Source organism: Echinops telfairi, unplaced genomic scaffold, assembly GCF_000313985.2.
Source record: "Echinops telfairi isolate 266 unplaced genomic scaffold, ASM31398v2 ScPeMD7_5592;HRSCAF=6446, whole genome shotgun sequence".
Taxonomy (NCBI): Eukaryota; Metazoa; Chordata; class Mammalia; order Afrosoricida; family Tenrecidae; genus Echinops; species Echinops telfairi.
This window is the reverse complement of record NW_022109491.1, coordinates 8085619-8105273: the sequence shown is the minus strand read 5'-3', so window position 1 is coordinate 8105273 and position 19655 is coordinate 8085619. Positions and strand designations below refer to the sequence as shown.

At 53.3% G+C, this 19655-nt stretch overlaps 1 protein-coding gene across 1 annotated transcript; it reads left to right on the top strand.

Annotated features, from left to right (window-relative positions):
• Positions 1–585: 585 nt before the first annotated feature.
• On the top strand, positions 586–18624 carry DDX27 (DEAD-box helicase 27). Its single transcript, XM_004698050.3, has 21 exons — positions 586–718; positions 2740–2886; positions 3981–4040; positions 4235–4439; positions 4703–4749; positions 4848–4934; positions 5862–5967; positions 8803–8976; positions 9597–9747; positions 11071–11170; positions 11257–11398; positions 11878–12031; positions 12723–12804; positions 12916–13093; positions 14426–14532; positions 14652–14754; positions 16810–16904; positions 17016–17139; positions 17747–17834; positions 18314–18388; positions 18493–18624. The coding sequence occupies exons 1-21, from the start codon at positions 623–625 to the stop codon at positions 18509–18511; spliced, it is 2340 nt and encodes a 779-aa protein (XP_004698107.1). The 5' UTR covers positions 586–622; the 3' UTR covers positions 18512–18624.
• The last annotated feature ends 1031 nt before the right edge of the window (positions 18625–19655 follow it).

Here is a 19655-nt window from a genome sequence, read left to right as displayed (position 1 = left end):
AAAAAAGATTTAGTCTGAAACCCAAAGAGGCAGTTCTCTGATAGCAGTGAGTTTGGTTTTAATTCCATTTTTGCTAATTTTCCCCGATTGGAATAGGTACGTATTGTGTGTGCGCGCACGCGCGCGCCGCGGGGACCCAAGAAGAAAAATAGAACTCATTGATACGTCACCAAGGAGACTTGGTGACGTAGTGGGTGACACAAAGTTGGAACATGTCCCTGTAAATAGTATTTGGGAAACCCAGCGGGGCAGTTCTTTGCTGCGTAGGTCGCTGGGAGTCCGAATCAAGCAAATGGTAGTTGGCTGGTAAGTGTAATTCTGCCACTCAAGGTCAACCGCTCTCCCGGGCTTACACAGTTCATCAATTTCGGCTTTCGTTGTTTACGTAGCACCGAGACAATAGCATTTGCTTGTCTAAAACAAGCCCCGCCCCCTGACGTAATCGCTTCCAAACCACGCCGGGTTTGCCGCGTGCACTCCACGGTGGGGGGAGGAGCTGGCGGGGCCCTTCGGAAAGCGGAAGTGACGAAGGACGCACGCGCAGTGACGAAGCGGAAGTTGCCGTATGTTACGGACCGGACGGCACGCCGCGCTCGCTTTCGGGGGTGGCAGCGGCGGCAGCATGTTTGAGGAGCTGGGGTTAGTCCCGACCATAGGCGATGATGAGGAGGTGCCTCTGGAGCCGGAGTCCGACTCCGGGGACGACGAGGAGGAGGAGGTACGAGCTGCCCAGAGGCGGGAGCAGGGTCCCCGTGCTGGCCCCTGGAGTGTCCTTGGCTCCTTCCCCGCCCCGAGATTCCCCAGGTGCTTCCTGCCGGCCCGGAGGTGTCCTGAGAAGGAAAGGTCCGGCCAGGACCCCAAGTCCTTCCTCGGCTAGCTCGTCACGAGCATTCCCGCCGCTCCGCGCCGCTCCGTGTCTCCTCGGCGTACCCATCCTCCTTGTCCCGAACTGCTATGTAATCCGGCTAGAGGGACGTCAGGCCTGGTTTCTAACCCCGGGCCTTCCATTCCTTAAGTCAGTGTGCGGTGCTACCCAGCGCTGAGCGTTGGACAAGATGGGGAAGGGTGCCCTCTGAATGAAGCGTATGTTGGCATGAACGAGGAGCTTCCAGACACTAGGAATGTGGCAATTAAACAGGGATCACTGCTGTCGAGAAAAAGGGGGCCTGCCGTTCAACCTGCAACCTGACATTCCCCCTGCAGGTCTTTCACACACTCGGCTAACACCATCCCATGGGTTACCTCTGACAAGTCACCTCCGACAACACAGAACGGGTCGTCTAGCTCACCTGTCCACCTCGCTTCTCCCTCGGTTCCCTCTCAAGGATGAGAACACGATCAGAAACCTGCGTATTCTTTATTCTGACCCTCTCACCTTGAGTAGGCCATCTCATCGAATCCATGAGAGACGGCTTCATCCTGGATTGGTCCTCCTTCCGTTCCTGTGCCTGCCACACGCTTCCCTCTGCTCTGCTTTGCCTTAGAGGCCTCTAGCCAGCTCTCCAAATTGAGTGTAATAAATGACTTTATCCTGGAAGCCTTTCCTGACACTTTCATCCCCACCCCACACCCCATCACTCCTCTGTGGTACCACCCACGTACTGTGGACAATTTCTGGTTACATGTCAGTCTGTGAAGCGGCATTGTTGAATAGCGGTTAAGAGCTTGCACTCTGAAGCTGAAGTATCAGGACTTGGATCTCTCTATCACGTAGTCATCTTGGGCAAAACATGAACCTTCTTTAGCTTGCTGCCCTCTGTAGAAGAAGCCCTGGTGGTGCAGTGGAAGTGCTGAACAGAACCTGAAAGATCCATGTTCAAACCACTCCCCCGGCATTCCTTGTGAGAAAGGAGTTTGTTTCCATCCAGGCTTAGAGCCTTAGTTGAGAACACCTTGTTCATTGCCCCAACTTTCACATGCATATGAGGTGCTCAAAAATACCATGCCCTGATTGGTAGCAATTGTACGATCCTGCTTGATGTGATTGAACTATGGGATGCTATGATATCTGTATTGCCTCCCAATAAAAAGGTTTTGGAGAAAAAAACCAAACCCGTGCCTTGGATCATAACCCTTTAGTCCTCAAAGTGGCATTCTTACACTTCAACACTTTAGAGAGGGACACTGTTTCTAATGTTGCGTTTTACCTTAAGTCTGTTTTGTTAAAACTAATCTAGCCAGATCAGCTTGTCCTTTGCTGTTTGTTTGTCATTTTCTTTTTCTTCCAAGTTTATTTTACTTTTGAAAGTTTTAGGTATGTCTCTTGTAAACAGCTGGCTTTAAAAATCTACCATCTATCTTTTTCATCTGATGATTTGTGTCCATATTTATTGTTATTCCTTGACATATTTGGATTTATTTCGGCATTTTTTGAGGGGTGCTGCTTTCTATTTCACCCGGATTTTCTTTTTGAAACATCCTTTTTTCTCTAATATATTTTAAAGATAATTTGTTCTTTTTTTTTTTAACATTTTATTAGGGGCTCATACAACTGTTATCCCAATCCATACACACATCAATTGTGTAAAGCGCATTTGTACATCGTTTCTCAAAACATTTTCTCTCCATGATAATTTGTTCTTTTAGATCCTTTCCCACTCCCTATTTCCCATTGGCTTGGGATCTCAAACTTTGTTTTCTATTCTTTTACCCGGGACCTTTATTTCCTTTTTCCTCTTCCAGTGTTCTTTCATCTCAGCCCCATGTCTTGTTGGTCACCCTCCCGCTCCCTCTTCCCAGGGGCCCATTGTGCTGGGCAGAAGACAGAAAGCTTTGCAGAAGAACCGAAGTGCTGATTTCAACCCCGACTTTGTCTTCACTGAGAAGGAGGGCTTGTACGATGGCAGCTGGGCCATGGCTGATGTCTTGAGCCAGCTCAAGAAGAAGGTGAGGCAAACAGAGCCTTTGGGCTTTAACGTTGGCCAGTGATCTTCAGGGCCAAACCAGAACATCTCTGTCTTCCATTTGCTTGTATCCAGCAGATGTGGGGGATCCTGTGGAAATGTGTAGTGCAGTTTGGACAGGTGGAGACAGGTGGTCACAACTAATCCACTGCCTTGATTCAAGATTGCAGATTCTACCTAGGAACAGGTTTATGGACGTGCAGATGAGGTTCAGAAGTATTAGAAATAGCCATATGTCCTTCATTGTACAGTGCCACCAGTTCCAAAATGCCCATTCCCGTCCTTCTTGGGGAAGGGACTTTTGAGCTCACATTTACCTTAGTGATGTACCAAAGATTTCTTGATTTTTTTTTTTTTTGGTGGACATTAAAAAATCAGTGGCAACAGGCTTTTTTTAAAATCATTTTATTGGGGGCTCTTACAATTCTTATGACAATCCATACATCTGTTGTATCAGGCATATTTGTACATATGTTGCTATCATTCTTTTCTAGACAATTTCTATTGAGCCATTGGTATCAGCTCCTCTTTTTTTCCTCTCCATCCCTCCCACCCTTGTGACCCCTTGATAGATTAGAAATTATTATTATTTTCATATCTCACACCGACCACTGTCTCCCTTCCCCCATGGTTTCTGTTGTTCTTCCCCCTGGAGGGGTATGTGTAGTTGTGTGATTCGTTCCCGCCCTTTTTTTGATTTTTACTATTATCCTTTTTAAAGTTTCAACAATATGCAGAAATACCTGATTATGTTTGGATTTTGGCATCAATTAATTATAATCCATGTAGGCTCTGTCATGCTGATTGGCAAGGGCAAGTGTCTTTCCAAGTAGCATTCAGATAGAACAGGGCGTCTCTTGGTCATTAGTGTTCTGAATAGGAAGCTTCGAGAATGCAGACATTCTCATTGGTGCCTTTTAATTTTCATTGTTTTCACAAAGAGACCACTTTTTGAATGCATGTTGTCTGATTCACCTATCCCAAGACAAACAAATCATTGTTACGTTTCCTTCTGACTCCTCCTGTCTGCTCTTCCTCACGTGCCTATTTCATTTTCCTCTCAATTTTTATCTTCAGAGAGCAGCCACGACGCTAGATGAGAAGATTGAGAAAGTTCGAAAGAAGAGGAAAACGGAGGTGAGGGCGGGAGGCCGAGGCTTCTCTCTGCCACTGAGCCCCGAGTCGTCTCTCAGCAAGTTCCCCACCGTTTCTTTGGGGGCCTGGACTGGGCTGTGTAGATGGGGTGTCTCCGCGGGACAGCGGGCTCACTGCCTTGGGTTCTGGTTCTCCCGTGTTTGTAGCTGTCCTGGTTTGCTTTTGCTGCTTCCCAGGAAAAAGAAGCCAAAGCTGGGAAGTCAGAAAAGAAGGAAGCCGAGGCTGGGAAGTCGGAGGAGAAAGCCGCAGAGGGCAGCTCTGAGCCCGCGGGGCAGGGAGACTTGGGAGGGAGAGACAAGGAAGGCTCAGAAGAAGAAGAGGAATTGGAGGAATCGGAGACGGACTACTCCTCTGCTGAGGAGAGCGTCCTCACCAAAGCAGGTGAGGTGACAGTGAGAAGAACCGGAGGGAGAAGTGGAAAGGGCCCCGCTTGCTTTCCTGTCGGAATTCCTGCATTTCCATGGTTAATGTTTAAGACCCCCTCTTGGCTGTGTGGAAACCCATTGTTTAGAGCCTCTTTCGGGCCATCAGACTGGTCTCACAGGGTCCTGGCGGGGACTCAGAGGAAAGCCACTGAGCTGTGTCTAGCAGACTGGGGACCGTGTCCGTAGAAGCCTGGCCGCTAGCTGTGTTTTTCTCCATAGATATGCTCAAAGTGAAGGAGCAGAAGAAGAAGAGGAAGAAGGGACAGGTGAGTGAGGACTTGGCAGCCAGCATGCGGCTCTTGTTGGCGACCTGACGGGTGACCGGGCTGCATTCCCAGTCTCTGTGGTCGATTTTGTGGTGCAGGAAGCAGGAGGATTTTTTGAAGACGCCTCTCAGTATGACGAGAACCTGTCATTCCAGGACATGAACCTCTCCCGACCTCTGCTGAAGGTAGTGGCTTTGTGGTAGTGGTGGGATGGTGGTTGTCGCCCGCCCCCCCCCTCCCATGGGCTGCCCTGCTTTCTTCTGAAGCTCACGGCTGTCTGAGAACCCTCTCGAACAATCAATGATGACCTGTCCCTCCTCTCCAAGCCCCTCTGATGGCTCCCAGCTTGACTTGAGGGAAAAGCTACAGTGCTTCCAGGAGCCTACAAGGCCCTTCCCCTTCTGATTCCCTCTGATGGTGCCTGGTAACACCTGCTCTGCTCAGGCCCCACTGGCCTCCTTGCTGACCCTCAAGCAGGTCAGGCAGCCTTCTTCCTTAGGGCCTTTGCACGTGCTGTTCCCTCAGCCCTGAACACTCAGAGTTCACGCACCACTTAGTGTCTTGCTCAGTGTGACCTTTTCCTAATGACTCAGTGAGCAGTGTCTAGTGCGCTCCGCCCTGTGTCCCCCTGTGCTCATCACCTCCCTTGGTGACATACTTTTCTCCCAGAAAGTCCTCTCTTTGTGATGTGGGTCTTTTTGGATCCGTATACCTGATGCAGGCCGTGTTTATTTGCGGTGCATCGCCTGCATGCGTCTTAGGGAGGCTTCATTTTAGGGCTTTCTTGCTGCAGCCCAGCGCCTAGACCAGTGGTTCTCCACCTTCCTAATGCCGCAACCCTCTAATACAGTTCCTCATGTTGTGGGGACCCCCAACCATAAAATTATTTTGATTGCTACTTCACTCATTTTGCTACTGTTATGAATCAGATGACCCCTGTGAAAGGGTCGTTTGACTCCCCAAAGGGGTCGTGACCCACGGTTGAGAACTACTGGCCTAGACCTAGGCCTGGGGGATAGGAGGGATTAGGAGTGGAGGAGGAGACGGGGCTGGTGGGATCCACACCTGTTCTAGAAGCTGCCTCCTTCCCCCTGGCACTGTGTTTTCCCCAGGCCATTTCCGCCATGGGCTTCAAGCAGCCCACCCCCATCCAGAAGGCGTGTATCCCCGTGGGCCTGCTGGGGAAGGACATCTGTGCCTGTGCTGCCACTGGGACAGGTAAGAGCAAGAGGAACCCAGGGTGACAACCAAAGGCCAATTTGTTAATGTCGTCCCTTCTTTAAAAAAGGTTCACAGCAGTTTAGACTGGATTGAGTCTCAGTGACTTGTGAAGATTTGGGGTGTCACGGTTATGGGATCAACTGATCACTGGAAGGTTAACGGTTCAAGCCCATCCCAGGGCCCCACAGAAGAAAGGCCTGGCCATCTGCTCCTGGAAAGTGTTGGTCTTAGACTCTCTTCGGAGGGCGGTAGTTGGTTCCTGGAGTCAGGATCAAGGTGGCAGCAAGTAGTGTGGATTTGGGGCTCTTGCCCATTCCTGGGACCTGGAGTTGACCAGCTTCTACATTTTTTCTTCATCACAGCTCCTCCCAGACTGTTAGTTTCTGTCCCCTGTGCTTGTGCCTGGAGGGAGATGGCGGGAAGGGAGCCCACTGGTTGGGGAGAGACTGGAAAGAGCTGGCATCCAGCCTGGACTGCTTGCCCCCATTGCTGGCAGTGCTAGCCGCCATGCAGAGGAGACTGGGATGAGATCTCCTCAGCTACTGCCCGAAGCTGGGAGGACAACTGACGAGACTAATGAGTCGCCCGCTGTAAAGCTCAAAAACCAAGCTCACTGTCAGCCAGTCCATGCCCATTCAGAGTGACCCTACAGGACAGGGTAGAACTGCACCTGTGAGTTTTCGGGACTGTGACTCTTTACAGGTGTAGAAAACCTCATATTTCTCCCGCTGACCTTGCCGTTAGCAGTCCAATATGCGAAGCCACAGGGCTAGTCCTCGTAGACTAAACCATAGGTTCTCAACCTGTGGGTCGAGACCCCTTTGGGGGCTGAATGACCCTTTCACAGGGGTTGCCCGATTCATAACTACCAAAATGACAGTGGTGAAGTAGCAATGAAAATAATTTTATGGGGGGGTGGGGGTGGTCACCACAACATGAGGAACTGTATGAAAGGGTCGCCGCATCAGGAAGGTTGAGAACCACTGCTCTACACCAAACCACATGCACTGCCGTTGAATTGACGCAGACTCTTACCGAGCCTGTAGTACAGGGTAGAACTGCCCCTTTGAGTTCCCAAGACTGACTACACAGAAGTACAAAGCCCGTGTTTCTCTGGTGGAGCAGCTGGTTTTGAACTGCATAAGGTGTGTACCGCAGCTCAGTGTGTAACCACTCCACCACCAGGGCTCCTTCCCTGACTAGCGTCGTGTAATGTAACTTGTATGCCCACTGCCCTGAGACAGGCCTGCTCACTCGCCTCGCTTTACTGCAGTGGTCTGGCCCCGAACATGCAGTACTTCAGAGGTCTGCCTGTAGTGTCTTTACTTCTGGATTTGTTGCTGACTAAAGAATTCATGAACGTGCCTGGAAAATCGTCCCCTTTAGAAAGGTCCACAGTGAAAATCTCCCCATTTCCTACTCCCCACCCGCACTCCAACCAGGGCTTATGGCTATCTTCTAAACTTATTTTTTTTTTCAAATGCAAATGTAATAGGAATGCATTTCTACTCAAACGCAGAAAAGCACATAGCTGTTTCCCCATTCGTCAACTACAGGGCTACGAAAAACTCCACACTTCTGTCAGCACAGAAATGGTCTTTGTGTGTCTAGAGGCAGAGTGTGCACTGGGAGTTTGAGCTTGTTGCTTTTTCAATGAAGTTTGGGAGAATGATTGGACTTTTTCCACCCCCTTAGAGTGACAAGATTTGGAAACCCACAGGGGCAGTTCTGTCCTGTCCTGGTAGGGACACTGTGAGCCAGCCTCCACTCCAGGGCACCGGGTCAGTGAAGTTGAACTTGAGTCTGGTTTTGTTGTGGTGGCCTCTTGCTGCAGAGTTTGCTCCCACGCACGGGTGACCCAGGTGGTGACCCAGGTGGGCAGGCTCGAGGGGCTCCATTGGGTTTTCACAGGTGGGACTTTCAGAAGCAGAGGGCCAGGCAGGTCTCCTGAGACCCTTTGGGGTGGATTTGAACCTCTGACCTTGCAGCTAGTGGTCAGCATTTTCCCTGTTGGTGCCGTCTTGGGGCTCCCAACATGCCTGAGTATGCATTTTCACATGTGCCTATACTGATGACGGACAACCTTGTTAGTGTTGACAACAATATTTTTAACCACCCCAAAGTGAGACAGGATGGTAGAATCTAGGCGATGAGGAACTTCTCTCTATTGGAACAATTGTTGATTCACAGGAAGTAGCCAAACTAGCACTACGCGTCCTTCCGGGGTCTCACAAGGCTGACTGCAGTGGGGGTCAGGGTTGTGGGTTGGGGTGGAGAAGGGTCTGTGCTGTGAAGTCAGCTGTCAAGTCAAGACACCACAGGGTCCACGCCAACTCACATCGACTCCCTGCGATGGCGGGACCTGCCCCGTGGGTTTCCAAGACTGTAACTCTTTTTATTTCTTACAATTTGGGTGGAAGTATATTGGGCAGATGACTTGTTTTACATTCCGCAGGTCTCACAGGTCTCCGCAGTTTCCTCTATCTCATTCACTGTGACCCCTCTCTAGAGCCCCACGCTCCCCATCTTCTTGTGTTTCCTGTCTGCATTCTTCCTTAGCAATCCATACATCAATTGTGTCAGGCACATTTGTACATACATGCACATATGATGATGACAATACATTCACAAAGACCGTAACTCTGAGCAGGAGTTAAAAGCCACCTTTGTCTCCCCAAGTGGTGGTTTTGAACACCTGACCTTGTGGGGAACCGAGTGAAAGAGTGTGGAAGGCTGGGAAACGGGCCTGGGGCAGTCGGACTTCCTTCCGAGTTTGAGAGACAAGCTGAGCAGGAGCCCTCCCCTTCTGCTTGCCTCTACCCTGCCCTCCAGGTAAAACCGCTGCCTTCGCCCTGCCGGTTTTGGAGCGGCTGATCTACAAGCCCCGCCAGGCTGCCGTCACCCGAGTCCTGGTGCTGGTCCCCACCCGGGAGCTGGGCATCCAAGTGCACTCCGTCACCAAGCAGCTGGCCCAGTTCTGTAACATCACCACGTGTCTGGCTGTGGGTGAGTCTCCTGCCAGCGGAGGGACCCTGGCCTGGTGGAGGGTGGCAGGGTCGGGAAAGGCGCCTTATGAAGGGCAGGTTGCGGCCTGTCACAGCCCGGGAGGAGAGTGGAGAGTGGAGGCAGGGGGCTGATGGGACTTAAGTGAGATCGAGAAGGAAAAAGTAAAAATTAATTGAAAAAAAACCCAAAAGGTGGTTGGGGAGCATCATTTTTTCCGGGGTGATGCGAGGGCCTGTCCCTGACCTTCATTTTACCCTCTGTGACTGTCTCTGGCGGCCCCAAGTGTCTGAGGAGAAGTGTGCAGTACAAGCCCTGCTCTGGCAGCTGGCTGATTGCTGTACCCCCTTTAGGGGCTTGGCCAGTGCCCGGCTGTCCCCTACCTCCGGGCGGTCGTGCCATTCTGCTTGCAAGCCTTTGGTGCCCTCGTTTTCCTTTGGGTTTGCACTTGGAACAGTTGGTATGAAGTGCTGGCCCTCCCGGGATATTGTACAGCCCACACGAGCAGGGAGCCTGCTGGTCTGGCCACTACCTCGCTGAAGTGCCTGGCACAGGACCTGACCTGGCAGGTGGGCAGGAAGCTCGGGTGGAGATTGAATTGGGAGGGGGGGGGCTCTCTGTAGGTGGCCTGGACGTCAAGTCACAGGAAGCTGCTCTCCGGGCTGCACCTGACATCCTTATCGCCACGCCGGGCCGGCTTATCGACCACCTCCACAACTGCCCCTCCTTCCACCTGAGCAGCATCGAGGTGCTCATCCTGGATGAGGCTGACAGGTAGTCCTGAGGAGTGTGAGCCCGCCTGCCTGCCCGCCCGCTGGTCCCAGAGGCTGTGCCCTGGATGCTAGCCTGCCTTTTGGAAAATGCCCAGGATCTCCCAGGGGTCAGGGAAGGCTCTGGAAGTATGATTTGGCCTAAGGAGATGCACCTATTCAGGGCCACCACTGGCGCTGGTGCAACCTCTGCCCTCAGATGCTGTATTGACAAGGAGCAAGGTCCTGAGGGGCTTGGGAGAGCAGGCAGACCCAAGGGGACCAGTGGGGCAGACTGCGGTCAGGGTCAGGGATAGTGCAGCTCATGGGCAGCCCCAGGGCTGTGTCTGAGCCCTTTCACCAGGACACACAGGGTAGGGCCTGATAGTGAGGGAGCTTCCCAAATGGCAGCCTTGATGATTCCAGAGTGTCAGGGCCATGAACGACCCCCCCCCACCCCCCAAAAAAGGACCGGAGTGAGGAGACTTTTCCTTATGGGTGGACACTCGAGAATCTTGGTGGCACAGAGTTTTATTAAGCAGTCAGCTCCCAACTGAAGTGTGGGCCCCAGCTGCTCAGCAGAGAAAGGTGCCACAATCCGCTGCAGTAGATTCACAGCCTCGGAAAGCTTACGGGCCAGGTGTGCTCCATCCTCTAGGGTCTCCCTGAAGTCGGCACAGCAGTGGATTTGAATTTTTTTTTTTTTTTTTGGTTTGGAAAGAGGCATGGCAACCAAACGGAGTGCCTGAATTTAAAGGTGAAAGATTATACGCTGGCCAACATATGACCGAGCCTGATTTCAGGTGTTGCTCAAGAACTGTTAAATGTTGTGACTTTGACGCTGACATTGGCTGTGGAGGCTGTGGCTCCTGGGACATAGGTGCTGGAGTATTTCGGGGTGAGGTGCTCAGTGGAATTGCTTGTGAGTCAGTCATTCAGCGGAAGGACAGGTGGCAGAATGAAAACGCTGGTGCAATCCAAATGCATCTCCATGAGAAAGAGGTTAACTAGTGTGGACTTAGCCTATGATTCACGGCAGCCTCATCCACAACACAGTCAGGCCTCCAACCCACAGGACTTTCTCTGGCCGACATTCCCTCAGGAGATTGATTGCCTGACCTTTCTCCTTTGTCTGTCTGCATCTGGTTGCTCTGTTGAAACCTGTGGGGCATCGCAGCAGCATGCCATGGTGGCTACGCTTGGGATCCACTGGTTGGGAGAGGAACCCAAGTCTCCCACTGACCCGCCCCGCTCCCCAGTGCTGGCCATATAGCACAGGCCTGCCTGCTGCCCTGCCCCAGAGGAGTCCCCAACCAGATTTGCATTCCCTCCCTCTCAATGCTGTCAGGATGCTGGACGAGTACTTCGAGGAGCAGATGAAGGAGATCATCCGCATGTGTGCCCACCACCGCCAGACCATGCTCTTCTCGGCCACCATGACGGACGAGGTGTGTGGGGGGTGGTGGTGTGGGGGTGAGCCCAGGGGGGCCCTGCCCAGCTGCTTGCAGAGGCGAACTCTTCTTGCGCCCGGCAGGTGAAGGACCTGGCCTCTGTGTCCCTGAAGAGTCCCGTCCGCATATTCGTCAACAGCAACACTGACGTGGCGCCCTTCCTGCGGCAGGAGTTCATCCGCATCCGGCCCAATCGGGAGGGGGACCGGGAGGCCATCGTGGCAGGTGAAGCTCCAGGGCAGGTTGGGAGGGTGGGCTTCTGACCTATGCCTAGACATCCCCATCTTCCTAGCCCCTCTGCTCCCTCACCCCAGACCCTGCCACCACTGCCCCGTACTTCCTATCTCTTGGCCCCCCTCCCCATCCCTGGTTACCTCCTAGCTGCTCTCCCTGGGTGAGCCCTCCCTGCACGTATGGGGACTGGAAACGCTCTGCACGACCGCCCTGCTCAGGACCCTCCTGTTGTTCCGCTGTGCCTCGGCTAACTTCCGAGTGCCCTGGTGGTCACCCTGCCTCTGGGCTCGCTGTTTGGCCATGGCACCTTCCTGTTCTTACTGCCTCCACCCTGCAATTTGGGTTCTGAGACTGAGGCTTGCCTGCCTCCTCTGTGCCAGGAGTAGCATCGGCATCTTGCAGGGTGGTGGGCAGTGTGGCTGCCCAGGAGACTTGATGACCACTGCCTGCTTGCTCTTGCTCCCTGGCAGCTCTGTTGACGAGAACCTTCACTGACCACGTGATGCTCTTCACCCAGACCAAGAAGCAGGCCCACCGCATGCACATCCTCCTGGGGCTCCTGGGGCTGCAGGTGGGCGAGCTCCACGGGAACCTGTCCCAGACACAGCGGCTGGAGGCCCTCCGGTAAGGAGAGGCGGGGCTGGGCAGAGGGCGCCCCACCATCCGGAAGGCTGGGTTAGGGCGACCATGAACAGGTAGAGCCTTCTGTTACCCAATTTAGAAACACTGCTCTGAGCCCTATGCAGTCGGGTCTCCCATCTATTCGGGCCTCCGGCTTCCTAAGCTCATGTGGTGCTTGAACCCCAAGGGAACTGGGGGTGAGGGCGGGGGCTGGCACAACAGGAAGCTCCACCCTCAGAGATGTGGCGTGGCCAGTGTCCCGCAGACAGCCTCCTGCACAGTGAGCCTAGCCAGGCCTAGGAGAACAGGAGTCAGACTCAGCCTGCAGCTGTTTCTTGGGCATGTGTTTTGCTCTGCCCCGTGCTGTGTCTGTTCCATGAGGAAGTTATGATTTTGGTGGCCTTAAAATAGAACAGACCAGAGCCCCGGTGGCATAGTGGGTTATGCTTTGGGCTTCTAAATGCAAGGTTAGCAGTTCAAAATCACCAGCCTTTCTGCACTTGCTCTTTCCCCCAGTCTAGCTCTGTGGTTCCCAAGCGAATGTGCAAAAGCCCCTGCTCCCATATATTGGCACAGAATTGCACCCTCTCTACTTGGGCTAGTGTGAGGATGGTGTGATGCCCTGTGCCTACCCCACCCTGCCCTCTGCCGGAGTAGGGCCCTGGGTGAACCTCTGTGGGTGACTTGTTTCTAGACGCTTTAAAGATGAACAGATTGACATCCTGGTGGCCACTGATGTGGCAGCCCGTGGCCTTGACATTGATGGCGTCAAAACGGTGAGCAAGGCCCATTCTCCCCGAGCTTGGGAAAGGGGCCCCTGAGCCACCTGGCACAGCCCTGCTTCCCCTCAGTGCAGGTCTGACTGGCGGTTCCCTTGTGCCTCCCAGGTCATTAACTTCACCATGCCCAACACCACCAAGCACTATGTCCATCGCGTGGGGCGGACTGCGCGGGCTGGCCGGGCAGGGCGCTCTGTGTCCCTGGTGGGAGAGGAGGAGAGGAAGATGCTGAAGGAGATTGTGAAGGCGGCCAAGGCCCCTGTGAAGGCCCGGATACTGCCCCAAGGTGAGTGGTACCAGTCAGGCCCAGGGGGTGGGGCAGGCAGTGTCAAGGATCAACTCTGTAGACAGGGGAGGGCTTTGCAGTCATGGCCCAGGGGGATGCTAGCTCTGAGGCAGCTCCCCACTCACCTCTCTGCCACTTCTCCCCCCACCCCCCAGCTGCAAGTGATCTTTCCAGCCTTCAGGCAAAGAGCAAGGCCTTTTTGTAGCCAGGCCCCCACTGACCCCTTCCTGTGGGCGGGGCAGCAGTGGAGGGGAGGTCAGGGCTCCTTCTCTTTGCATCTTTCATTTTCTTCGACTCTGAGCTGAGTCTGACTCTCAGAGCCAACCTGCAGGACCGAGGCGGCGGCTCTGTGGCTCCCACGGCCTCAGTCTTCGCCTGCGGGGGCGGGGGAGAGCTGCACCACAGCACCGCCAGGGCAGAGGCCCACAGAGAGCGCATCTCTTTTGAAGTTTCAAAGCTAATAGGTATTCACCACAGGTGGCCCTAGGATGTCAGTCTGTTTATCCTTCAAGCACCTAGAAAACAGTCACTCCCAGTGAGACTCACCCTGAGTCCCCACTCCCACGGGGGCAGAGCGGGACAGGTCACAAGTGAGTCACCTTTGTAAAGAGCAGTTGGTAGAATAGAGGCAGCCCCGTCCCTCTGTTCCTTCTCCTCCACGCTCAGCGCCGAGCGTTCAGGCCTTTCCTCCTCCCTCATTCAGTCCGTGAACGCCGTCGTCACTGAGCACAACTGCGTCTATGGCCTGTGAGTGTCGTCCGTGTGCTGGAGCTCCAGCAGAGAACAAGCAGTCATACTTGGGGGGAGAGAGCCCTCCACACTGGTGGTGGGTGGCTGTGGTGCAGGAAGGGGTGGGATTCTCAGGAAAGCCGCTGTACAGATGCCTGGATGGTGGACCTGCGGAGCCCTGGAGCCCTGCCACAGGACAGGCACAGGGGCTCCAAAGAAACGGGACGTGGGCCAGAGAGCACTGGGCCTGCTGAGCGCCGGGGAAACGGGTCAGAATTGGGAATTTGTCCCAAGAGCGACAGGCCGGCTTTCTGTGGCATCACAGGAGTCAAGATGTTTGTCAGGAAGTACGCATCCGCCTTACTCTCCTCACCTGCTGCCCGCACGTCAGCAGCCCTGGCGGTGCTGTGGCAAGGCACTGGGCTGCCACCTGAAAGGTCAGCGGCTCACACCTACCAGCCTCGCTGTGGGAGAACGATGTGGCGGCCTTGGACAGCCTGTGGGGCAGTCCCGCAGGATCACATGGAATCAGGGTCTACCCAGTGGCAGTGCCTCTCAGCAGTCGCCCGTCGTTTTGAGTCCTCTTCATTCTCCTCTCTCCAGATGTCATCCTCAAGTTCCGGGACAAGATTGAGAAAATGGAGAAGGACGTGTACTCGGTCCTGCAGCTGGAGGCTGAGGAGAAGGAGATGCAGCATTCGGAAGCCCAGGTGAGTTGCGCCTGGGGCCATGAGCATGCCAAGCCTTTGCCACCAGGCAGTGGCTTCCAGTCAGCGGTGGGTTCGGTGGCAGGCCGTGGCCACAGCAATCTCCTCTCACTGTCTCCTAGATCAACACCGCCAAGCGGCTCCTGGAGAAGGGCAAGGAGGACCCGGGGCAAGAGCCAGAGAGGAGCTGGTTCCAGACCAAAGAGGAGAGGAAGAAGGAGAAGAGTAAGACGGGCGCGCTCTCCACAGTGTGTGTTTTGATGGTGGTGGTGGGAGCTGATGGTGCAGCAGTTATGTGCTTGCCTGTTAACCAAAAGATTGGCACTTGGAATCTATCAGCTGCTCTGAGAGAGAAGATGCAAGTTTGCTTCTGGAAAGATTTAGAAACTCTGTGGGGCAGTTTTGCTCTGTCTGACAGGGTCGCCGTGAGTCAGGATGGACAAGCCACTCACAGGTCTTTGGCTTTAATCCCCTGCTGAGGGACACTGAGAGCCCTCTGACTTCTGTACACAGTGACACCTCCACCTGTGCCTTCCACGGTTCAGCAAACACCCAGTCTTGCAAACTCCCAGCAGCTCCATGACCAGGGCACAGGCCTGTGCATTTCAAGGTTTGTTAGGTCTTGCACAGTGGCCCTCTGTAGAGGTGGTCCAGCCAGTTAAGAAGTACTCCCCTTACTCTTAGCAATAACAAAAATGAAACAAAGTGTTAAAGAAAGAAAGTGCCTTTGTTTAATGATCCCCACTGGCGTAGAGTTTGGGTCCAGCTACAGGGACCCAATAGAACAGAGGAGAACAGCCCTATAGGGTATGCTCTTTATTTTTAAAATATTCATGATTGAACATCTTGTTTTAGGTTTATTGTGCTATAGGTGAATGTTCATTTCCCATTCTGTGGTTTGCACATGAAGGGCCCCGGGGACATCGGTGTGGCTCCCATCATTGGTCTTCATGCTCCCTGCTCTGCCCAGGGCTCCCCATTTCCTTACACCCAAGGTCTCTCCCCCTTCTGCCCACTCATCTTGGCTTCTGGGCAGATGCTGTCCATCTGACCATGCATACTCCATGGTTCTAAGGAGCGCCTTTCTCTTGGGTGCCTGTGCACTTTCATTGGCCTGCCTGTTGTTTGGCTACAGGTGCTCTCTGGGCACGGCTTCAATTCCAGGTCAGAAGGGTGTCTGAGGGCCATTGCTTTCTAAGTTATTCCAGTCTCGGGCCAACCAGTCCATCTGGCCTTGTCTTTTTAACTTTTTACTGTGCGATGGCGAGGATTCATAGAGCAGGTGGTGAGAGGGACCTTGAGCAGTTCATCCGCATTCACTTCTTTTCCTCCACTGCAGTAGACCATGTGGTTCCTCTCCGGTTCGCCTTGGTCCCTAACCCCTCTGAACTTTGTCCTTGGGTAAATGCTGCCCTTTGATGTTGAGTGGGTGATGATTTGAAGGTGTATGTACCTCACTAGTGTTCACTGCTTCACCTTACAGACTGCTCGGTTGTTTGTCTGAAAGTTCAGCCCGAGGGTTGGTCAGTTCCAGACCTGATGGGTGTCTTAAGTACCAGGGTCTTGGGGAGTTCCTCCACTCCACTGAGCCTGGTCTCTTTGGTGGTTTTGCATTTCATTCTGTTCTTTTGCATTCTACCCAGGACCTTCTAATGGGGTCCCTTTCAGAGCAGGTGACAGTGGTAGCTGGACACCATCTCATGAAATGTTGGTGGGTTTGAACCATTGACCTTTTGGTTAGCAGATGAGGACTTTAACCACTGTGCCACCAGGGCAGCTTTACCTGATGACAAGGATATATCAATATTAAACTTCTGGGTTCAATAAATTGATTGATAACTGTATTGGTGGGAAGATGTGGAGGGGATGAAACTCAGCTGCCGTCGAGTCTGTTCCTTTAGGACATAGAAGCACCCCGTCTGGGTTCCAAGGCTGTAGATCTTTTGGAAGCCAACTGCCACATCTATGCCCCATCTTTCAAAGAGCTGCTGATGGATTCAGACCACTGACCTTCCAGTTCTAGGCAGAGCAAGTAACTCCTGCGTCACCAGGGCTCCTTGGGAGCTAAATCCTCATCCTTGAGAGCCGGAGACATAACGTCTCAAATGGTTGACTCCGGTTTTGGTCGAACAAGTGTGCAGGACAGTGGTGGCAGCAGAAGAGCGTGATTGCTGCTCGTCGTTTTCAGCCCTAGGCCCCATCTCAATTGAAGTCGCTTGCTGTCGGATGATAAGGCAGATACATTGATTCCTGAAATCCCGCATTCTCTTTTCATCCCAGTTGCCAAGGCTCTGCAGGAGTTTGACTTGGCCTTAAGAGGAAAGAAGAAAAGGAAGAAGTTCATGAAGGATGCTAAGAAAAAGGGGGAGATGACGGTGAGCAACCTCCTCCCCTTTGGCATCTGGTCCCTGCATGGCTGGGGGTCGCAATGGGAGGGGGTGCGCAGGGCTCCTCATATTCCATGTTCACCCCTCCCGTTTCCCCAGGCTGAGGAAAGGTCCCAGTTTGAAATCCTGAAGGCACAGATGTTTGCTGAGCGGCTAGCCAAAAGGAACCGCAGGACCAAGAGGGCCCGAGCAATGCCTGAGGAAGAGCCAGCCCGAGGCCCTGGTAGGCGGGTCGGGAGCCTGGGAGAGTTTTAGGGACACTTCTCACAGGCCGGAGCTTGTGATCGGGGAGAGAGCGTGAGGGCTGATGAGAATTCTCCACTTTTTTTTTTTGGTTTGAGATGAACTTGTTACTAAAGACTCCCAAGTCCATTTTATTTTTCCTTTGTTTTTTTAAAGCCACTCAGACCACTATTTAGGTCAGAGGTAAAGAACCTGGAGGGGTGGTTTGATGTTCTCGACCTACAGTTTTTGAGTGATCATGTCCCAGTGTATACAGCTGTCCTCTTGTTGGCGCTAATGAAAGTGGCACCTGGGGTAGTGGACAGAACTCAGGTTTAAACCCAGGTCTTTTTGACTCTAGGGCCCAAGTACTTAACTGCTGCTGCCTGAGGCAGCTTGGTAAGGGCAGAATGAAGACAAGCTTTGGGCACATTTCTGATAGAAGGGGTTCACGTCTTGTGGGAACACCTGGTTCTGGGTCCTCATCACGTTCCTGCTGGCATCTGACAGCTGCCCCCATGTCAGTGAATCGCCAAGTTGGAGCATCCACCGAGCTTGGAGCCATTGGCTTGACACCGTCACTTATTACCCGTTCTCTCTGTGCACAGCTAAGAAGCAGAAGCAGGCGAAGAAGTCAGTGTTTGACGAGGAGCTCACAAACACCAGCAAGAAGGCCCTGAAGCAGTATCGAGCTGGGTAGGCCTGGAGCCCCATGGAGCCCATAGGGATTTTGGTGAAAGCTAGGATTCCTTTCCACCCCCACCCCCGCCCCACCCCGTTGTCCTCTCCTTCCCAAATCCATGGGCCCTCTGTGGACCCCAGGGTGAGAATACGAAGAGGTGTGGCTCATTAGCGTATGCCCCTCCTGCCCGTGACATTTTCAGGTTCAGACGTGGAGCACGCTGAGGGCCTGATCCAACATCTCAGGGCCTATATCCTTTAGGATGTGGACAGAATCTTGGCGTGCTTCTGCTCTGGCAATGCCTGGGCTGGGGAGGGCCTGAGCACCCCAGGTCATATATTAGTTACAGGAGGAAGAGGTGGGGGTTGGGGTGGAGAAGGAAGAGCCCCCACTCCTACCATATTCCCCAGCTGGGTTGTTTTCTACCAGCCCACACGATGGGGCCTGACCTTTGCATCGCCAGCTTGCCTCAGCGTCTCATCTTCTCCCACAGGCCTTCCTTTGAAGAAAGGAAAAAGCTAGGCTTGCCTCACCAGAGGCGAGGGGGAAACTTTAAATCCAAATCCAGGTAACGGCTGTGCTTAGCAAGGGTCCGGGGTTGTGCCTGCATCGGAAGCCTTTTTCTGGGACGGGTCCAGGGGTTGGGCTTAATGCTGCCAATTTTCTTGATAGATACAAGCGGAGGAAGTAGCTATGGTAGCCTGAAGCTGTGCGTGGGACAGCCTGGAAATCCTTCCCCGTGGGAAGTCACTGTGGCCTGGCCTGCCTTTTCTCCATTTGTGAAAAAAAGACTCTGAAACATTACCAAGTCTGTGTCATTTGTGCATTAAGGAAAAAGTGGGGGGTGCTGGAATGCCACTCTTTCCTAAGCATTTCCACCTGTCAACTCATCCTTTGTAGCTGGTGAGCTGTCACAACACAGGTGCAAAGGTCTTTTTAAGTTTGGGGGAGTCAATCCTATTTTCCTTGTATTACTCTCATCTGTCCCCAGCAGCAACTCCACCCTCAGTCCACCCGGGGGCTTGTGTGAATGAGGAAGTCCTTGCTAGATGTTGGTTATGGGTGCCTAGAGACACAAGCCGCCCTTTACTGTGCATCACGCTAGGTGTCCTGGGTGTTGAGCACTGCCCCCATCCTGCTGGAGGAAGGGGCAGTTATGGCTCCACCATGCATCTACAGAGCAGCCTGCAGAATGAGTGTGCCTTCCCTGCCTTGTGCTCCCAACAGTGTGGCCATCCTTGGACACGTGATGGAAGTGCAGAGCCTCGGATGCCATAAGCTATTATCAAACAAAAGCAAGCCAATGGTGACCCCTCAACCTTTGCTGAATCACAGGTCCCTTTTGAGTGTTAGGGGAAAGCTAAGGACACCCCTTCAAAAAGCTGTAGCGCAATCCATGTAGCATTTCAGGTGTGTGTTTCACCTGCAGGAGGGAGATGGCTGGGCTTATGTCTGCACCTGCCTCAGAAAGCTCCCCAACATGGAGTAGGGAACCAGTGGAGAGGTCTGGGGGGTGGGCCCCAAGCCCAACTACTAAGTAGACACCTGCCCCTCCCCCCAGGAGAATTTAGTTCAAAGACAGAATTGAATCTGCAGCTCCGGGAGAGGGACATCTGATTGGAGCACATGGGAGCAGATGAAGGGGGAGGAGAGAGTGGAGCACATCCTGGCCCACCAGGCCTGGAGGACCATGTTCCCGATTAGAGCAGACAGTCCACAGAGGACCACATGGCCAGCCCCACTATGAGACATGATGCCTCTCACTGACCCATAGCCCTACAGGGGACAACACCAGAGTGTGGGAATTGCCCCTGATCTGATCTCGCCACACCGAG

Bases quoted from the DNA above. Each gene is read 5' to 3' on its own strand.
- DDX27 (XM_004698050.3), top strand. From the start codon at position 623: ATGTTTGAGGAGCTGGGGTTAGTCCCGACCATAGGCGATGATGAGGAG. The intron at 11,171-11,256 runs GTGTGTGGGGGG...TGCGCCCGGCAG, and splicing joins CGGCCACCATGACGGACGAG to GTGAAGGACCTGGCCTCTGT. The intron at 17,140-17,746 runs GTAGGCGGGTCG...CTCTGTGCACAG, and splicing joins AGAGCCAGCCCGAGGCCCTG to CTAAGAAGCAGAAGCAGGCG.